At 37.8% G+C, this 18,292-nt stretch overlaps 1 protein-coding gene across 1 annotated transcript in view; it reads left to right on the top strand.

Moving 5' to 3' along the window:
- The window catches only part of ttc39a (tetratricopeptide repeat domain 39A), a 29,277-nt gene extending 11,188 nt beyond the window's left edge, over window positions 1–18,089 (top strand). The window contains exons 6-21 of the mRNA XM_015009806.2: window positions 7,401–7,532; window positions 8,684–8,724; window positions 9,013–9,080; window positions 9,166–9,230; window positions 9,372–9,471; window positions 9,751–9,816; window positions 11,112–11,220; window positions 11,311–11,378; window positions 11,458–11,517; window positions 12,188–12,349; window positions 12,628–12,719; window positions 13,742–13,862; window positions 14,519–14,630; window positions 15,267–15,381; window positions 15,539–15,655; window positions 16,296–18,089. Of these exons, the coding sequence (XP_014865292.2) occupies window positions 7,401–7,532; window positions 8,684–8,724; window positions 9,013–9,080; window positions 9,166–9,230; window positions 9,372–9,471; window positions 9,751–9,816; window positions 11,112–11,220; window positions 11,311–11,378; window positions 11,458–11,517; window positions 12,188–12,349; window positions 12,628–12,719; window positions 13,742–13,862; window positions 14,519–14,630; window positions 15,267–15,381; window positions 15,539–15,655; window positions 16,296–16,410 (1,543 nt within the window). The 3' untranslated portion in view covers window positions 16,411–18,089. The remainder of the gene's footprint in view (window positions 1–7,400; window positions 7,533–8,683; window positions 8,725–9,012; window positions 9,081–9,165; window positions 9,231–9,371; window positions 9,472–9,750; window positions 9,817–11,111; window positions 11,221–11,310; window positions 11,379–11,457; window positions 11,518–12,187; window positions 12,350–12,627; window positions 12,720–13,741; window positions 13,863–14,518; window positions 14,631–15,266; window positions 15,382–15,538; window positions 15,656–16,295) is intronic.
- Window positions 18,090–18,292: the final 203 nt, after the last annotated feature.

Below are 18,292 nucleotides of genomic sequence, written 5' to 3'. Positions count from 1 at the left end.
TCACTGCCTCGCAGTGTTTAACTCCACTGAATATTTCCTCTGAATCGTTCTTCCAAACAATGACAGCAGTCAAAATCCAGATGAGAACAAGAGCTGAAATTATAGAAAGGACACACTGGATTATTCAGTTAATCATGTTAATAACATTTAAATATAAATTTTAAGACATTCCAGCTGCACCAAATAAAAATATTGCATTCGTCACTGTGTGCAGTGCCGCAGTGCTGAGGATTGCTTTAATGCATTATTTAATAGGTCATAATTATTCAATTGTGATGCATTCAAGCTCTGCTGGAAAACAGAGTGACATTACGGTGACAGAAGAAAAAGACAGAGGAACATGTAGGGTAAACACAACTAATGTTGTCATAGAAACAGTCAAACTTTATGCCGTTATGTAGACTGGATCGATGGATCAGCACCAGATATTTCACTCAAAACTGGAGAAGAATAACTTTTTGTGATTTCCATTATTCAGTAAAAGTCGAACTGGCAAGCAGAGTTTAAAATGGGGGTTTTGACCCCATGTGAGGAAAGAAGACAGCGAAAAATGAACTCATATCACATGACTGCAGTAGCTGATGCATTTCTTACGTCTTGCTTGCATTTGGCTGTGCTGGCACATTGTTGCTTTTTGTGACTAGATGGAGCGATACACCTCATTATGCTTTTAGATCCCAGACCGCTTTTCTGCAGTAATGTCAGGGGTTGGTCAAATTTAGATTCTCCCAGATATTTAATATTTCAGTGTGTTGCGTATTTGTGAGCTTACCTTGATGACCTCTGTTTTTAATTAGATTGATAAGTCGAGATCACTTTACAGACGTTAAGATCTGCTACCAGTGGGGCTGTAATTGTTGCACAGCAGAGGTGTGTTGTACAGTCTGCTGTAAAGTCTCTAGTATTTCTGCTTTGCTTTTTCAAAATGAACGATACAAAGGCAACATTTTTTTTTTTCCAAAATGTTCTAATTAGAAACTTGGCTCTCCTCTTTTTAAAAAAGAGAAAAAAACTTGATTATTATTTTTGTTTTATTTCTGTAAGTGTTGGAAGAGTCTATGACTTTGAAAACCAAAAACAGTCCTGGCCCTGTAACAGATACAGCAGTGACGGCTGCAGGTTTCCCATGATTCCTTGCTTCTAGTTGCATTAATAAAGTTACAAGGACAGAGTGCAGTCCCACCCAGCCTCATGTTTTGTTCTCTACTGCTGTAGTCAAGTTACGCCACTGTTTGCTTTTTATTCTGTGGGCTATTATCAAAACTTTTATCACTCTGTAACTAATATTTCCCTTTCAATAGAAGCTTTCGAGGGTTGTGGGCCACTCCTTTGTCCCAGTTTTTTTTTTGTTTTTTTAACTTTTCTGTCCTATTGTATAGTAAGAAGAGCCTTCTGTCCCCTGGTGCTATGCGTTTGTAATTTTGTCTTCATTTATTTTAGTGGTGCAGGAACAAATTTAAATGCTACTTTTCCCATATTCTGATGTTAAAATTACATGTTTTAGATGAGTTACCACAATGTTTTCCTGCGTAGTAGAATAATGAGTAAGAACAGGAGACAGTGAAGGTGTCCCAAAGATGAACGTGTTGTGTAAATCCACCTTAGAACAAAATCAAAAGACCTTGTAAAGATGCTAGCTGAGTAAAACAGCCACTCAAAACAGAAGAAGCCATCACTGAAAAATCGTCAAACTTCAGTTTGCAAATGCACACAGAGACAAAGAGATGTTAAGATGATGACCATACTTGAACTTGAAAAGAAAAAAAAACTTCACATAATAGACGGTATGATGAGGAAGCATCACTAGAGGGGAGCCGCAGCTTAAGACATAAAAACAATAAACCCATCTTCCAAATGTACAAAGAAGCTGCTAAATTAGTCGCAAAATAGCTTGGAGACAAGAAAATCAATGTTTTAGAGAGACTGTCACAAAACTCTGATCTCAGCCTCGTATGTAATTTGTGGCCAAAACTGAAAGGTTGCATGTGAGCAAAGTCGCCCACAAACCTATTTCTGTTGGACCAGTTCTGTCAGGAGAAGTGGGTCAAACTTCCTGCAAACTATTCTTCCAGTTTTGCAGAAGGACACTCAAAATATTTGATAAAAGTCATACAGTTTTTAAAAGGCAATTCTACCAAATATTAAGGAAATTTATGTACGATTTTGAATTTAAAGAACATAACTCCCCAAAATCTCTCATTGTTTGTCAAATAGAAATAATTTCGGTAATCCTAAACGACATAAAACAGGAAAAGTCCACCCTAATTTAATGTCAGAAAGAAAAGCAATATTAGGTGCCTCTTTGCATAGTAAATAGTTTTTAACTACATGAACTTGTTATTGGTCATGCGTCGTAGTTTAAAGCTTTTTATGTGAAAGAAAAAGTTTGACGTCTACTTCTTCATTTCTTTATTGTCAAAATAATTAAATAGGTGTTCTAAATAAGATGAAACTACTTTGTAGTTTACTTGCTTTGTCAAAGATTTTATTTGGAAGTAAAGAGCCTGAAGACTCAGTCGACTTTGCTTGATGTTAAGTTGTGTTTCTGACGATGTGAAAGAGTATTTTCCCATTTCTTGTTTTCCGATCTCTCGTTTCTCCATCTGTTCCCAGTCGGCTGGGATGAGAGCTCACATGTGCGCACACTCAGTCGCACTGACACGAACGCATTGAACATGTCGAGTTCGATAAGTGTTTGTCACAGCTATGGTGGCAAGAAGCTGCGATGCACCGTCTTACACAGTTGTAATAAAAAAAATCAGAATATTTTTGAAAAGTTTATGTATTTCAGTAACTCGGTTTACTAAGTGAAACATGTGAAATAATCAATTACACACAGAGTTATGATTATTTTCTGCTTACAGCTAATTAAAACATGACATTTAAGATTATAGTATTACATCAGACCAACAATGACAAAAGAAAAACATTTTAATACAGGCTTAATTAAACTATGTTTAACACCGGCTTTGAGGTTTTTATTTTAAAAAGGAGCTTTTAATCTGACAAACTTAAATATATAACTATAAATCTGGTCTATGCTGGTCCTAAACGTATTTAAAGCTAACTTATAAAAGTCAAAATATCACAGATTGAACCAGAAGTAAACTAAGGAAAACAGAAACGTTTTTGGAAGATGAGATATTTTATTGTTAAGCTGAAGGTTTGCCTTCTAAAATGATTCGTACAGGCAGGATTTATTATATGTTTTAAATATAATAAATCAATCCTGTCAACAACTTTTTAGGTAACTTTAAGAACCTTCTGTTATGGGTGAAAGGTTTTATTTTGTTCACTCCTCTAACTGTGTGCTGAACCATGTTACTTCTCACAGTTTAGTCCAGATGTTTCTAATTTCTGCTCTGCAGTTGTCCCACCTTTGACTTTATCTGCTATGTGCATTGATATTAATAACTCTGCTTCTAACTCAAACTTGTAAAATTCAATCTACTTTGATTAGATTTTCTTTATTTTTTTTATTGAAGATTGCTAACTGTATTATCGGCTTACGTGAAAGCTGGTCATTTTGTGTACTCTAGGTTGATTTATTGTATTTCTAAAGTTACTCATTTGTCAAAGACAGGAAGTGAAGTTACGGTGATAACAGAGGTGCTGTGTCCATGTAATGGGAGGAATGAGTCATTAGACCTGTAATCTGACTGGTGAAGGACTGCATTGAGCAGAAGAGTGAGGGGTTAATTCAGTTTTACCGAAGCTAATTCAGTGAGCGTATCGAGAGCAGCCCAACGAGCGACAGTCAGCTGACTTATGGCATTACAACGTGACAGGACGTACAAAACAGCAAACATCTGGATGGGTTTGCATTGATGCTGCCTACGTTTATTTACAGGTCTGGTTGAAGTTTAGCAGAGTTAGTTTTATTAAAAAGTCAGTAAAAACATTGTGTGTCAAACTTGAACTGTTTAAAATGGTTAAATAAAACTAATATTATGAGGATTTCATGCAAATTAAGATCAGATTTTTTTTTTACTTTTTTTTTACTGCAGTGTCAAAATTATTGGTACCCTTTAATTCTTCACAAAAGCATTCATTGGGATATTAGGTGTGGTCTCTGATGCGCATGATCACTGATGAAGGACTTCCTCAGTTTCATCAGGTGAGACGGATCAACTCCAGAAACTGGACTGAGTGATGCCTTAAAAGGAATAGTTCATAAAGTTTAGAGAAGAGAAAGGGGTTTAAAACAGAGAAAGCACCTTGAATGTGTTTAAACATATAGTCGGAAGAAACAGACGTGTAACAAGACTTGGCGACAGCAGACACTGAGGTTTCAGTTTCCACGGTGAGGTGCATGCTAAATAATGAAGCAGTCCTTGCCTGAACTGCGGTGCATGTACCACTGCTGGCCCAAAAGCACTAGAAAGGTCAGCTCCGATTTGCTCACAGCTGTATAAATAAACCAAAGCAGTGTTGAGACTGAACCAAAACTGTATCTTTTCATGCCTGTGGGTCCAAATGAGGAAGACTAAAGCACATATAGTGAAAAAAACGCCCCGTCTGCAGTGAAACATGGCGGGATCTTGGTGATGCTCTGGAGCTGCTTTGTCTCCTCTGGCGCTGGAAACATGCAGCATTTAAAGGGCAAAATGGATTCAATCAAATCATCAAGAAAATGCCACAGTGGTGGGGAGGAAGCCAAAGCTTCAGCCTGGCTGAAGATCCAAACAGTGACTCAAAGCTCAAAGTCCATCTAGGCACATCGAGTGGCCATCAACAGATTGCTCAGGAACTCTGCCATGAGCTGAAGTCTGGCTAATAATCCCATCTAATAATCACATCCGCAGCAGGTTGTGGCAGCACAAAGTTGCTCTCTTAGCTACTAAAGATGCTTACCATGAACAGTTTTCAGACTGCAGTCGTTTTGAGTTTAATGTGGAGAAAGTTCTGGCGATTTTTAGTTGAGTTGAGCTTATTTGCTTTGCTTTTTTTATGTCACCATTATTTTTACTGGCAAATCTCATTTTCGAGGGCGAGGTGTTTTAAATATATAGGTTGTTTGCGAAGCTATTCTGCAGCTGGGGATGAATAGTTTAAGGGTCGATTAGGGATGTCTCGATTAGTTTTTTTTTTTTTTTTTTTCCCCCCCATCAAAGTCATTTGGGATTAGACGTGGTTAACGCAGATTTATAATCCAAATGCAGCACAAAGTCAATAAAATCAAAGGCTTACATTATGCATGTTGACTGAGTAACTTTAAAAGGCTGTAAAATCGCCAATATTTAATCAGAGTTACGTGATCTACATATAAAAAATTGTTTTTGTGTTCCTTTGAACTATGGTGGTCCAGATGCTGCAGCGTCTGTTTGTCCTTACAGCAATTAGGAAATAAAGTCCCCACTGCTTGTTTAAGAAATAGATGCTAAAGCATGCTACTAAGAAATAGCCTGAAACACACATTGATTTATCATTTCCCTCTAGAGATGTTTCTGACTCAACACTTACAACAGTCTTCAGTAAACTCACATCTTGCTTTTGGTATGCCGATGAGTGGTCTAATTTAGTTTATGCTCTTCATTTGATGTGGCTTATTGATCATTTGACCCATATTTTAGTCATGTTCAAATAAAACCTGTGGGAAAAGATTTGTGCATCATAAAATTTTATATTTCAGCTGCTTTCTCCCCCTCACACATGCAGCTGTCAGTGTGCAGAGCAGGTTGTGTGACACAGAGAGCTGCTGCAGCACTTAGTTTCTTTTTCACTGCAAACATTACAATAAAGGGCGAAAACATCTGCATTGTAAGGAACAGTACACTCTGTCAACAAAGCAATGTGTACAACCTACAATACAGTTCTCCAAGCTGTGCACACATAATTTGATTTTGATTTTTGAATATTCCCTAATGGGAATAAATGCAAAAATGTTTTTCAGTGGTTTCTTGTAAATACATTTGACTGTGAAACTGCAAAAGTTTGATTGTTAACATACGGTAGGTCAATTTAAACAAACAGCCAGTAAAAATTAATTCAGAGGAGGATGAGCTTCCGATCCAAGTGTTTGGTCGGTTTTACTGTCATGTACTTTATTTTCAGTCTTCAAATACGGAGCACAGTCTTTGCTATTTCTCACTAACGCATTAATTATTATTTACAAAATGTTATTTTCTGGTTTATTTCTTTTTTGCTTTCCACTAGAAACTTGGACACTCAATTTACCACATGGAGAGATGTGTCTGAGTTTGGACTATTTTTGTTAAATGATCAGTGTGATCCAAGAGCAGGATTATCTGTATTTATGAGGTCTTTCTGATTCTGTCTGCTGTCTAATTTCGTCCATTTTGTAAAGAATGAGTGATGCTCCCACTGTTGCTACACTTCCCGAATTATTGAGTTGACGTTTGCAGAGCTGAGTCCAAGGCGTGCCTGGAGTGTTTGAAAGAGATTACATTACAGCTCCTCTCTTGCATCATGGAACATTGTGTTAAAAATAACCAAGCCCCTGTTTTAAAAACCAGCTGTGTCAGACAGCTAAGTTAATGTCCGAAACTTGAGGGTTTCTGAGTCGGGGATGCTGTCATGCTTATGTTACCCTGGGAAAATGGAAATGTAAAGCGAGTGCCAGTGTTTTTACTTTCTGGTTGTCACACAGGTCTGACGTGGTTGGAACGATTTAAAAGCATTTCAGATATTTATCTTTGCTATTTTACTAATACCATTGAGCACAATTTATATTTCAGGCAACAAACATCTAAAAGTATGAGAAAGAGGACGAGGTTGTAGCTCATTCGTCCGTCTTACAACGTTTACAAACGGAGCTCGGGTTCATTATGACTGACTCTGATGATGCAAGTTCTGCTTTGTGCTAATTTTCAGTGATCTGTGAAAATCGCTTAATGCAAACGTCAGCGTGCGACCGGTTTGAGCTGACTGGTCACATGGGCAGGTCACATGGCTCTGTGGTGCGGTGAAGTGTAGTCAGAGCAACCCGGCTGCATTCCTGGCTGAACGTTTCTGTCAGCAAAACAAGCCAAACAAAACCACGACGTTTTACGTGCAAGTGGACTGTATGCTACGCATTCAGCTCCCATTGGGACCACCAACAAGGATGACTTCAGAGGAGCAGCTCTGCAGCGGACCGTAATTCATTTGGTGTATATTCATGTATATATACATTTGGTGTATATATAAGTTGGTCAAAATTGGTTCTGATGATGATGATGATTTAAAACTGGAGCAACCAGATTCTGAACCAGTCCAACAAGAAGATCCACAGAGAAAATGTCGCTGATGTTTTCACTAAAACCCTCTGGATCAATCTTTGTTGAACAAAAAGTGACTCAGATTCAATCAGACTTAAAATAAAATGTTTCTCTCATTTTTTTTCACTATCTGATGTATCTGATTTAAAGCTCTTTATCTCCCCTGCTTTCATTTCGCAGATCCAAAGAGAGCATGTACCACGCTTTGACCTACGCCACTATTTTAGAAATGAAGGCCATGATGACCTTCGACCCCCAACACATTCTGAGTGCGGGCAGTACGATGAAGGAGGCGCAGACTCTCTGTCAGCGGTAAGACTTTCCCACAGCTTGAGAGTGAAATACAGCTGTTTGACCTGCCATAAATAAATAAATGAAAAAGCAGTGTAGTTCCTCTCTACGTTGGTCAGCAAACGAGGTGAACATCGCCTGGAGCAGAACGGCTTGCCTGACGTTTTTGTTGGATGACTGGTGTGAAGCTGCCGATTCAGATGCTTCTTACGAACGCTGAGCTTTGTGGTTAACGTCAAACCAAAAGCCAAAGAACAAGCTGAGATCATCCTGACCAATTAGCAGAAAAATGTTACAGAGATCTGTTAAAGTTGGTCTTAAACTCCTGTGAGAATCCAGCATGACTTTCACACAAACACGAGATCAGACCTACACTTTTCTTCTTGATGGTTTTTAGCATTACCAAAAGCACTCAACACATGAGAACTGAATGAAAGTGATGCATCACTGAGCATTTCTACATTTTGTCACATTACCGCCGTAAACCTTAATGTTTTTATTTGGATCGCATGACACTGCTGTGCATTGAAAGAAAACTTACACGCAGATTTTCAATTATTTATTTTTTTTTACATTTATTTGCAAATAATTAAAATAATCGGCAAAGTGCGGCATGTATTTGTATCTACCGATTACAGTTTTCTGGCCTAACGCGATCTTTAAAATGTCTGACTTGCCGATTTCTATTTCGGCCCAAACCGATTGTCTTTAAATGTAGCGACAAAGTCACTGAGTTGGCAGCAGTTGGGTGACTATTATGCAGACATGACCTGGTGGGCAGGTCAGTCAGTCAATCCTCTCTCAGAGCAGAGAAAACGGGGCAGTGGCTGATTTTTGATAAGACTGATGGATTGGTTGAGATTGGTTTCTCATGTGTCAACTTATCTCACAAAATAAAGAGAATCTGGGTCGACTCCTCTACCTATAAAATGCACATGAATTATTTTTATATTTGTAAATACTACTGAAAACCTTGTTAACCTGTCATTACACTTGACAGCAAGGTAAAGCTCTGCTGTATGTCACATAAAATCCCAATAACATACACGCTGACTTGCGGTTTTTATGCCTCGAAATGTAAAAGAGAAGTATGAATACTTTTGTATTATTCTGTGATTCCAGAGTGATTAGTCAATATTTTAAAACTTGGCGTTGTCTGCTTTCCCTTTTAGATACAGAAGGAAGTCAAGCTTCTCAAAAAGCTTCACAGAAGGTCAGAGAGTTAAAAATGTCACCTCAGTTTGTCAGATGTCAGCGTTTTGCATGTTTTTGCCTCTTGAATGTTTGTGTGTTGGTCTAAACTGAGAAAAGTGTGTTGGTTTGAATTGTGCGCGCGCGCGTTTGTGTGTGTGTGTGTGTGTGTGTGTGTGTGTGTGTGTGTGTGTGTGTGTGTGTGTGTGTGTGTGTGTGTGTGTGTGTGTGTGTGTGTGTATTTCGCTGCTACCCAAACTGTCAGCAGTATTGATGAAGGTAATTTGAGATGTAATCATGTTCACCTCAGAGGAACTGCATGCCGAGGTCTGCTATGCTGAATGCCTCCTGCAGAGGGCAGCACTCACCTTCCTTCAGGTCAGCCATCGCCTATCAAACACAAACACTGCAGAGTGCAGCTGAATCCGTCTGTATATAAGCTTCTTGCTCCATTTCTGTCCAGGATGAAAACATGATTAGCTTCATCAAAGGCGGCATTAAAGTGAGGAACAGCTACCAGACATACAAGTGAGACTCTCAACCATATCCATACACTGACTTTATGAACTTTTTGTTTTGTTTTGTTTTGAACTGTGTTATTTCGCACTTTTTGGCAACATCCGATAATGAGCATCAGTTCCGTTTTCCCGATTTACCTTGTCCTCTCAGAGAGCTCCACACCGTCCTGAAGTCGACTGGATACACCCACGGCGACAATCACGGCCATTTTGAGGGCGGCGTGAAACTGGGAGTTGGGGCCTTCAATCTAGTACGTGTGGGGGAAAATACAACTATCAGTGTGCAAAAGTGAATGCAATGTTTTAGAGATCTGATGTTTAAAACACAGATTTAGCATTTTCAGATTCTTAGAAGCAAAGCAAAAAAAAAACCCCAAAAAAACCCCATAAAGAATCATTATGGTCTGACGTGACCACGTTCAAGTCCTGGTTTGGAAAGTCAGGAGTAGTTGTGACTCATTCTTACTTTAACAACAGACCAATGTCCTGTGATGATCTCAGTGTTTCATGTACTTCTCTGCCTCTTGTAGATGATCTCCATGCTGCCCACGCGTACGCTCAAGCTGCTGGAGTTTGTAGGATTCTCCGGTAATAAGGTGAGTTAAACTTAACCAGCGACTTGGTTCCTATTGAGGAGTCCATTTTCATACTAACCGAGGGCAACACAAAGGGCTCCACATTGCATAGAAACAAGCAAACTAAATTAGATAACCAAGATTAAACTTAAAGTGTACAGAAATGTGAGGAAATGTCATTTATGCTGACAACAATGAGGAAACACCAGAGAGCAAAAATCCTGAGGCGCATCGTTTTGTAAAGTACCAATGAGGAGCAACAGGAAGATCATAATTCATGAAAAGAAGAATAAAATAATTGAAAGTAATCTAACTTCTATGTTAACATCATTAAAACAAAATAAATACTTTGAATACAATCAAAATATAGCTTAAAGTAGATATAATGAACTTTAAATGATAAAAAAAAAATCCTTATTGTTGAAATTCAACCAAAGGCTAAACCAAAAAGATAAGTCTTATGTTTGCTCCTAAACTCATTGGAATCTAAAACTCTCGTGCCATAAAACTGACTGATAAACATAAGAGGTTAAATTCTTTAATAATTTAAAGTCAATAAACGTTTATTTAAAGCAGAGACTGAGCTGTGACTTTTCCTAGTGTTTGTGACAAGAAAGCAGCTCATTTCATGAGACTGGTCTGTATGTGACGAATATGTGATTCAGTTGATCCAACGTCCTTCTGGTAACATTTTGTCCACCTGTAGCTTTAATGTCCTGTCTGACACAAGAGAATATTTGTTTTTAAGTCTTTAAAATTGAATAGGATCTTTCTGCTCTCTTTATTTTACACCCTTCTGGTCATTATGTAATAAAATAGAAATAATTAATTTAATATAGCGATAATAATTTAGTGGTAAATTATGGTTACTGGTGAAACACTAAATAACTACTGATATGACGGTGTTGAACCTGACACAGTTAAAGCGTGAAATGAAAGTCCTCAGCTGCAAAATTGATTTTGAATCTGTGATCATGATGAGTAATGCAAGTACAATATCGTCGCTTTAAAAGTTTCCCTTTTTATGGCCAATCAGTGTGCTTCTAATATCTCAAGTTTCATTCATGTAACCAATTTAAAAAGCAACCCGAGCTTGATTTGTGACCTGACTTCTCCAGCAGAGGGCAGCGGTGCAGCAGACTGGTTTATCAGGCTCACGTGTTTAAAACCAGGCAGACGTCCTTCATCCTGCTGTCACAAAAAAACTGAATCAGTGTGTTGATCATGCTCTGATTTTACTGCTTGTATTCCAGCTGATCTTCCATTAGCAGAGACTTAACTCACGTTTAGTTTTATCTGTTTGTGTTTCTGCGCAGGAGTTTGGACTTCAACAGCTTCAGGAAGGCTCTGCAGAAAGCACCTTCAGGTCGTTCCTGTGTAATATGCTCCTGCTGTGTTATCACACATTCATGAGCTTCATATTGGGTAAAGCCAAGATACACACAAACACCAAGCTGCCAAAGACAAAAAACTGCAAACAAACCATACTTAATTAGTTTTGAATGTTTTTCACAGGCACAGGAGAAGGAGACGTTGAAGATGCAGAGAGACTTTTGCAACCATACCTGAAGAAATACCCCAAGGTTTGCAGTGCTACTTTTAATTCTTTTGTCTTTATGACTTGTGTTGTTCCATAACATTTTATATTTTGCTTTTCTGCAGGGATCCATCTTTTTGTTCTTTGCTGGTCGAATAGAGGAGATTAAAGGCAACCTGGATGAAGTAAGTACCTTCGGTGGGCCTTAAAGCAATAGTCTTAATGTCACTAAATTACCTGCTTACTAATCAGGAGACGTATGGTGCTTCAACGAGACAACCACTCTTGTTTGCAGCACAAATATACTCTGACATTTTTCTATGTCCATGTGACTCGTAAGCTTTGAGACAGGTACAAAAATAAAAAGAGATCAGTTATGAAATCAACATGGAGAACAATTTAAAGACAACCTTCAAGGCTTCTTCCTGCACACCTGTAACATTTAAACTTTTGCAGTCTGTGTCTGACAGTAGCAGGGTAGACAAACTCTGCCTAGCGACCAAAGCAACAATTTCTGATTGGCTCTTCTTTTTGTTGTTGTTTTTGTTGTTGTTGACTTAAAGCTTTCTTTTGTGCAACACTCAACACTGCAAACACAAAAAAAGTAAATTAACTAATTTTATCATAATTATCTTTTTTATTTTGAATTATTTGATTATTTTAATTTTATCATGTAGAAAAAAATCCATTCAAATATGTAACTTTTAAAAATTAATTCATACAATAGATAAAATTGGTACTAAATAGCTTGAACCAGCAACATGCTGGAAATAATTCATTTTTGCAGGACTCAATGATTTACAAAATGCACAGGCTCAGTGAATTATACAACCAGTGTTGTGTGTTTGTGTGCAGGCCATCAAGCTCTTTGAGGAGTGCTGTGAGGCTCAGCAGCAGTGGAAACAGTTTCACCACATGTGCTACTGGGAGCTGATGTGGTGCTTCACGTACAAGAGGCACTGGAAGATGGCCTACTTCTACGCTGACCTGCTTAGCAAGGAGAACTCGTGGTCCAAGGTCTGACTACGTACTCTGAGACGTATTTGTTTGGAAGAAAAATGCTTTTTTAAAATTTTTTTAATCAACTTCTCGAATTATGCGTGAATTATTTTCATGTTGATGCACATCTATAAATATTTCCACTACAGATTTAGCACAGATGTTGTGAATCTGTTCTTAGCTCAGGAGAGAAACATGAAAAAAATTAAATTCTGTTGACATATCCCAGATCTTTGTGGGTTTATTTTTCCTCATTTCTAAAGGTCTGATGGTAAGCATGTTTTATTTTCCCTCAGGCCACATATGCTTTTATGAAAGCAGCCTATCTCAGCATGCTGACTGACGATGACTGCCTTACCTTCGGGGAGAGCGCGCTAACTCTTTTCAGGTATGAACCCAGATAATGCTCACATTACTCACAGCAAAGGGAAACAGATTATTTATTCTGATAGTTTAGAGATGCACAGAACCATAGTAAAGTTTTTTTTGTTGTTGATGTGTAAAGCTGAGAAAGTGGGTCATAAATTAATCACCTAGAGGTAGAAAATTAAAGCTGAAACACAGGTTTGATTAGTTTGGCAGGGATGTGGTTTATTTTGTCTTATTTATTAGCATCCGTGGCTCTTTGAAGATAGATGGGTCACCTTTTAACTGTAGTCAGTTCTCTAAATGGTTTGGAGTTGGAACAATGGAATAGAGCAACCAGAGAAGTCCTGGAAAGTCCTGCCTCTTCAGCATCCAAAATGGCTGCTACACATGTAAAACACAGTCAAAGCTGCAGGAATATATTATTTATTTGCACTTCAGTTTGTCCGTCTTTAAACAAAAAATGCTCTACCTCCTCTTTCTGTTAGGATGTTTATTTTGTTCTTCAACATCCACAGTTAGAGCAATTAGAAGATAACTGGTTTTCTGTCTCATAATTAGAATGGGCTCGGATCAACAATGATGTCATGTCTGAGCTGAGACTATTGAGGCTAGGAAAAAAACTGCAAATTTGCAAATTGTTCTGCTCAGTGATCAGGGTAACTACTGTGAGCAATAAAAGCAGATAAGAACATATTGCTTTCATTTTTTTGCATTCAAATACAAAAAGAACCTAGTAGATGCGGCAGAGTAGCTACTGACAAAAATAAAAGGACAATAAATTGTAAAAACAAAAAAATGTGGCAATAGTACCTTTAATGAAAAGTACCCCACATTTTCCTTGAGACAGACAAGGTTTCTTTTTCTTCTTTGAATTGTAAGTGTGTGAAGGATGGAAATGAAAAGCAACAAAAGTCAGACTGCTTGTTGAAAAAAAACAGGCACAAGGATAAATGTGGGATATTTTAAGAAGTTCTGATCTACAGTTTCTTCACATGGTCTCCACGTTGCTGTTATTTATCTTCTTTTTGCATCGTGTTTCAGGCAGGTCCCTGGACTGAAACAGAAAATTGCAGGAAAATCTTTGCCAACCGAGAAGTTTGCGATCAGGAAAGCCCGCCGCTACTTTGGGGAAAATCCAGTTCCTCTCCCAGCTGCTCCACTGGTCAGTACTGGAAAATCACTGTGTACTGCTTTGAAAGTCCCCGTGGCGTGTCAAAAAATAAACAAATCAACACACGGAGTTTCAATGTTGATAAAATTTAAATGTTTGTCAAAGACACCCTGCTCGATAATTTTCGATCAGTAAAATTTCACACGACATTGCTCTTGTCCAAGAAAGTCATAGACTAAATGAATCAAAGCTGCAACCAGAATATTTGCTCTCATAAGCTGTCATTTATTCTTTAATGAGACCTAAATCTTGCTTCTTAGAGAACAAAGATGCTCTGTAATGTTAGACCCATTAAAACCAGTTATATAAGCACTGGTCAGTACTGGAAAAATCACTGTGTACTGCTTTGAAAGTCCCTGTGGTGTGTCAAAAAAAATGCCATTGGGTCAGCTTTTCCTCAGTTGCATTATGGCTGTTAAGTGAAGATGTATATTTATAAAACTACACAAGGTAGTGGTAAATATTGGAATAAACCAGTCAAAAATTCAGATATCTGCAGTAAACATTGTTGCGTTTAGTTTCTAAAGTATTTGTCGTCATAGTGAGTTTTGGTGAGATGCTGACAACACACGTTGCTCTGACAATAGGAAATGATGATAATTGCTACCTGTAAATTATTTTTGCCTTTTTTTTTGGATGATGTCCAGGAGATGATGTACATCTGGAACGGCTACACAGTCATTGGAAAACACAAAGACCTGACTGAGGGCATGCTGAAAACCCTGGATGAAGCCCAGGCAACACTTGAAAGCTTCCCAAGTATGCAAAACTCTAGAGTGACATAAAGTAATAGATTTAAATTAAGATCATTTTTAAAACTTAAATTTTTGTGAAACTGTAGCTACAATTCATCCAGTGTATTTGATGCATTACCTTCTAAAGTTCAATCTTTGCGTAATTTATGTAACAACTTCAAATTCAGCTTAAATGTATTTCTATAGAGTAGCATAAAATAGTGAATTATTTCAAAGTGGAACCAGATTGTTTGTAAAAATCTGAAGAGTTCAGCGTGTCTTTATAATAAACTCCTGTGAATCAATACATTATAATTTATCCTGCAAGACTTTTTTTTTGGCTTCATCTCTCCCAGGTTTGTCTTATTTAGATGAGAACTTTGTTTTTGCTCATTCAAATGTAAATTTTCAGATTTTTGCTTGTGGAAAATCTTGAAAACCACAGATTATTTTCCTTCCATATTACACTTATTCACCAATTTGATCGTTCGATTTCATCTTTCACCTAAAATCCCAATGAAACATGTGAAGGATTGTGCTTGTAAGTTGACAAAGTGTGAACAAGTTTAAGACAATGAATACGTTCATAAGGCACTGCATGGATCGTTAAACAAATGACACGATGACTCATGATGTGTTTTTGGCGCTTGGTCTTTGTCAGGGACTGAATACACCATAGACGATCAGTGTCTGTTGAGCCTGTTGAAGGGCCTTTGTCTCAAGCACCTGGGACACCGAGAGGAGGCCGAACACTACTTTACCCTCGTCCTCTGCAAGTAAGCCTCTTACACAGATGGAGTATTTTGCAGCCAGCAGAAATTGAGAAAAGCATGTTTTTTTTTGTGCAACTAACCAACAGGATCTTTCTAGAAGACAAGAAGCACACAGCACAACACTTATACTGGCATTGTTGTGTTTTGTTGTTGTCTGCAGTGAGACTCAGATAAAATATGACCACTACCTGGTTCCTAATGCCCTGCTTGAGCACGGTCTGCTGTGCCTGGAGCAGGGGAGAAGGGACGAAGCTATTAAACTTCTAGAAACGGCAAAGTAAGTGTTTGAAGTCACTAAATATTTACAGTAGAACCCAAATGATTCATTCCTGTAGCATATTTAGGTTCAAAGTAACTTTTCAATTTTAGCACCATGTTTCTTCTGACTGAAAGTAACTCTGACATGTTGGAGCGGCCCAGCAAGCGCTCCAAATTGACATTAATAGACTCTGTGCAGAAAGCTAAAAATTGGAGGCCTTCCAACCTCAAAGACTTGGAGGTCCTCACCAAAGATGAATCTCAAAAATACCAATGAAAATCTGATCAACAACTATAACAATGGTTTGATTTCTATAATACGGTATAGGTTTTTTCATTAATTACTCAGAAAGGCATTTCTCAATAAAATGTAAATAAAAACAGATCAATAACATTTTTAAACAGATAAACGTGCTGGCTTTTGAGCAAAATCCTTCTCATTACAAATAAAAGTTTTGGTTGACTTTAATAAATTTGAAATCTAAATCTGCTAGTGGTAACAATCTTGTGCTTAACTGTACAAACTCATCTACATGTAGAGAGAAATGACTTAAATTACATTTAAACAGAAAATATTTTTATCCATTATGTGCCTATAATATACACAGTATCACTTGACATATTTTAAGTTGGCTTTTTTTTCTGCTGCTCTGTTTTAGGCACAATTACAAAAACTACTCCATGGAGTCACGGACGCACTTCCGTATCCAGGCTGCTTTGCACAAAGCTAAGGGAAATGGGGAGAACGGCGTCCATGTTCCTTCCAGTCCATAACGGGCAGAGGAGGGCAGACCAGCGCAGTGACAGCTGTCTGCTTCTGCAACCCCTCAGTGCAACATCCAGCCCGACCAGCTGCAGCCCGTTTGGGCTGAAGTGTTTATTTTATTTGTTCATCAAAACTGGAGGCAATTGTTTATTTTCTTGTTGTTGATTTTTGGTGTTATGTGTCAAATTAGCATGGACATCTGCATCTCTGACTGGCCTTCATTGACTTCTTCCTCTGGTTTCTGCATCCTCTTTTTAGAGAAATATCACATGGAGCTTCACTTGCTGATCTGACTTGAATAGAAACGAGTTTGGAAGTGGGTCATGTGTTTATAAAATGCTGTGGACTTCCATCATGGCTGCTCACTTAAAAACATAAAGAGTGGCAAACAAAGTCAAATTTGTGTGGTATACAAGCTTTCCCCCCACCATCATCTGGTATACATATGCACATTGCAAAGTTTTTTATTTGAGTTATGGTCAGACGTAATTATTTATTAAAAGATTCCCAAAATCTATTCATGGACATATATTTTGCTATGTATAAAAATTCAGAGCCAACTTGACCAAATTTTTTCAATTCTTTTTTAATAGGTTTGCATAATTATTGGTTCGCTGTGTTTTCCAGAATTAAGGAGCCTTTTATTGGAAATTTCAGGGTGGGAGGTTCAGTTATTAGAAGCACGTCAAATAGTGGTTAGTAAGAATTTATTTTCATTGACTCATTCAGTTTTTTGTTTTGTTTTTTTTTCAGACATGAAACTGAAACTACCAGTTCTGAAAGCATCTATTTTCTCTTTGCGCAGACCAAATAACTCAACTTGCCAAAGTCAAAATGCCAGCAGACTTGCAGATGTTCTTTAGATTTATCTACTGCAAGCTGCACCTTTTTACAGAGATTGTCCTGTTTTAAGGGGACAGATAAACATGTCTTTTAGAAAGGCAGACTCCCTCTTTGTTGCCTCCTGGTGTGTGGGACTGGTTCCAGGGCTACTTGAGCTTGAACAAACGGGCCTTTCAAAGTGATCAGGGCTGTTTGCTTGTCCGCCTGCTGCACCCTTTTACATGTTGAAGGAAACTCTTATTCACCACAAACCACTACAGCCTTTACAGATTGCGAGAATTATCTGTTGACTCCCTTCTCCCTCTAGGAAGGAGTTGAGCCAACTCCTTCCTAGAACTACCTACAAAAGGAACCAAACTTACAACCACATCCTGCTGAAGAGTGTCTGTGTACAACAAATATGGTTGCTCCTCGTAATTGATTGGTGGATGGGTTATTACGAAAGGCTGTGTACGTCTAACAGCCTTTTATGAACTCCAGTGGGGTATGAAGAGTTGGAAAAATTTTGATTTATTTCTATACAAGAGAATATAGGGATATGATTTGATTACTTTCAGTTGTGAAACACATTTTAACGGTGGAGGAATTGTAATCATATAAATGTAAATCCAGTCAGTTTATGGAATGTTTCCGTAAAATATTAAACTTTACACAATTAGTAGAAAGTATATTTTTGTTTTCCCTCTGATTTTACATATGCTGTACATGGATAAAATTCTAAACTAAAAGTTGTAGGTGTTTACAGTCTGTATATTATATTGGGCATGGTTACCCAGTGAGCAGAATGACTCATGTAAATGTTTTTGTTGTAATTTATGATGAAATTATAATGTCTTACCGAACACTCCATTCTAAACTGTCTTCTTTTTTCCATCTAAAATCATATTTGAAAGCACACAGTATGAGGTAGTATTGCTTAGAGAACAAAGAGGCACAGCTTGCCTCTTTGTTGTCTGCTTCTTATTTGCCTAAGAAGCAGACAAATATGTTGATACTCTTGCTTTATTTATATCCTTACTGCAGTAGCATAATCTCAACTTTGAATTT

The sequence above is a fragment of the Poecilia mexicana genome, unplaced genomic scaffold (genome assembly GCF_051168715.1).
Source record: "Poecilia mexicana isolate PSO_F unplaced genomic scaffold, ASM5116871v1 scaffold_4, whole genome shotgun sequence".
Lineage (NCBI taxonomy): Eukaryota > Metazoa > Chordata > Actinopteri > Cyprinodontiformes > Poeciliidae > Poecilia > Poecilia mexicana.
Note: the sequence above shows the minus strand (reverse complement) of the source record. Positions and strands in the feature narration are given on the sequence as shown.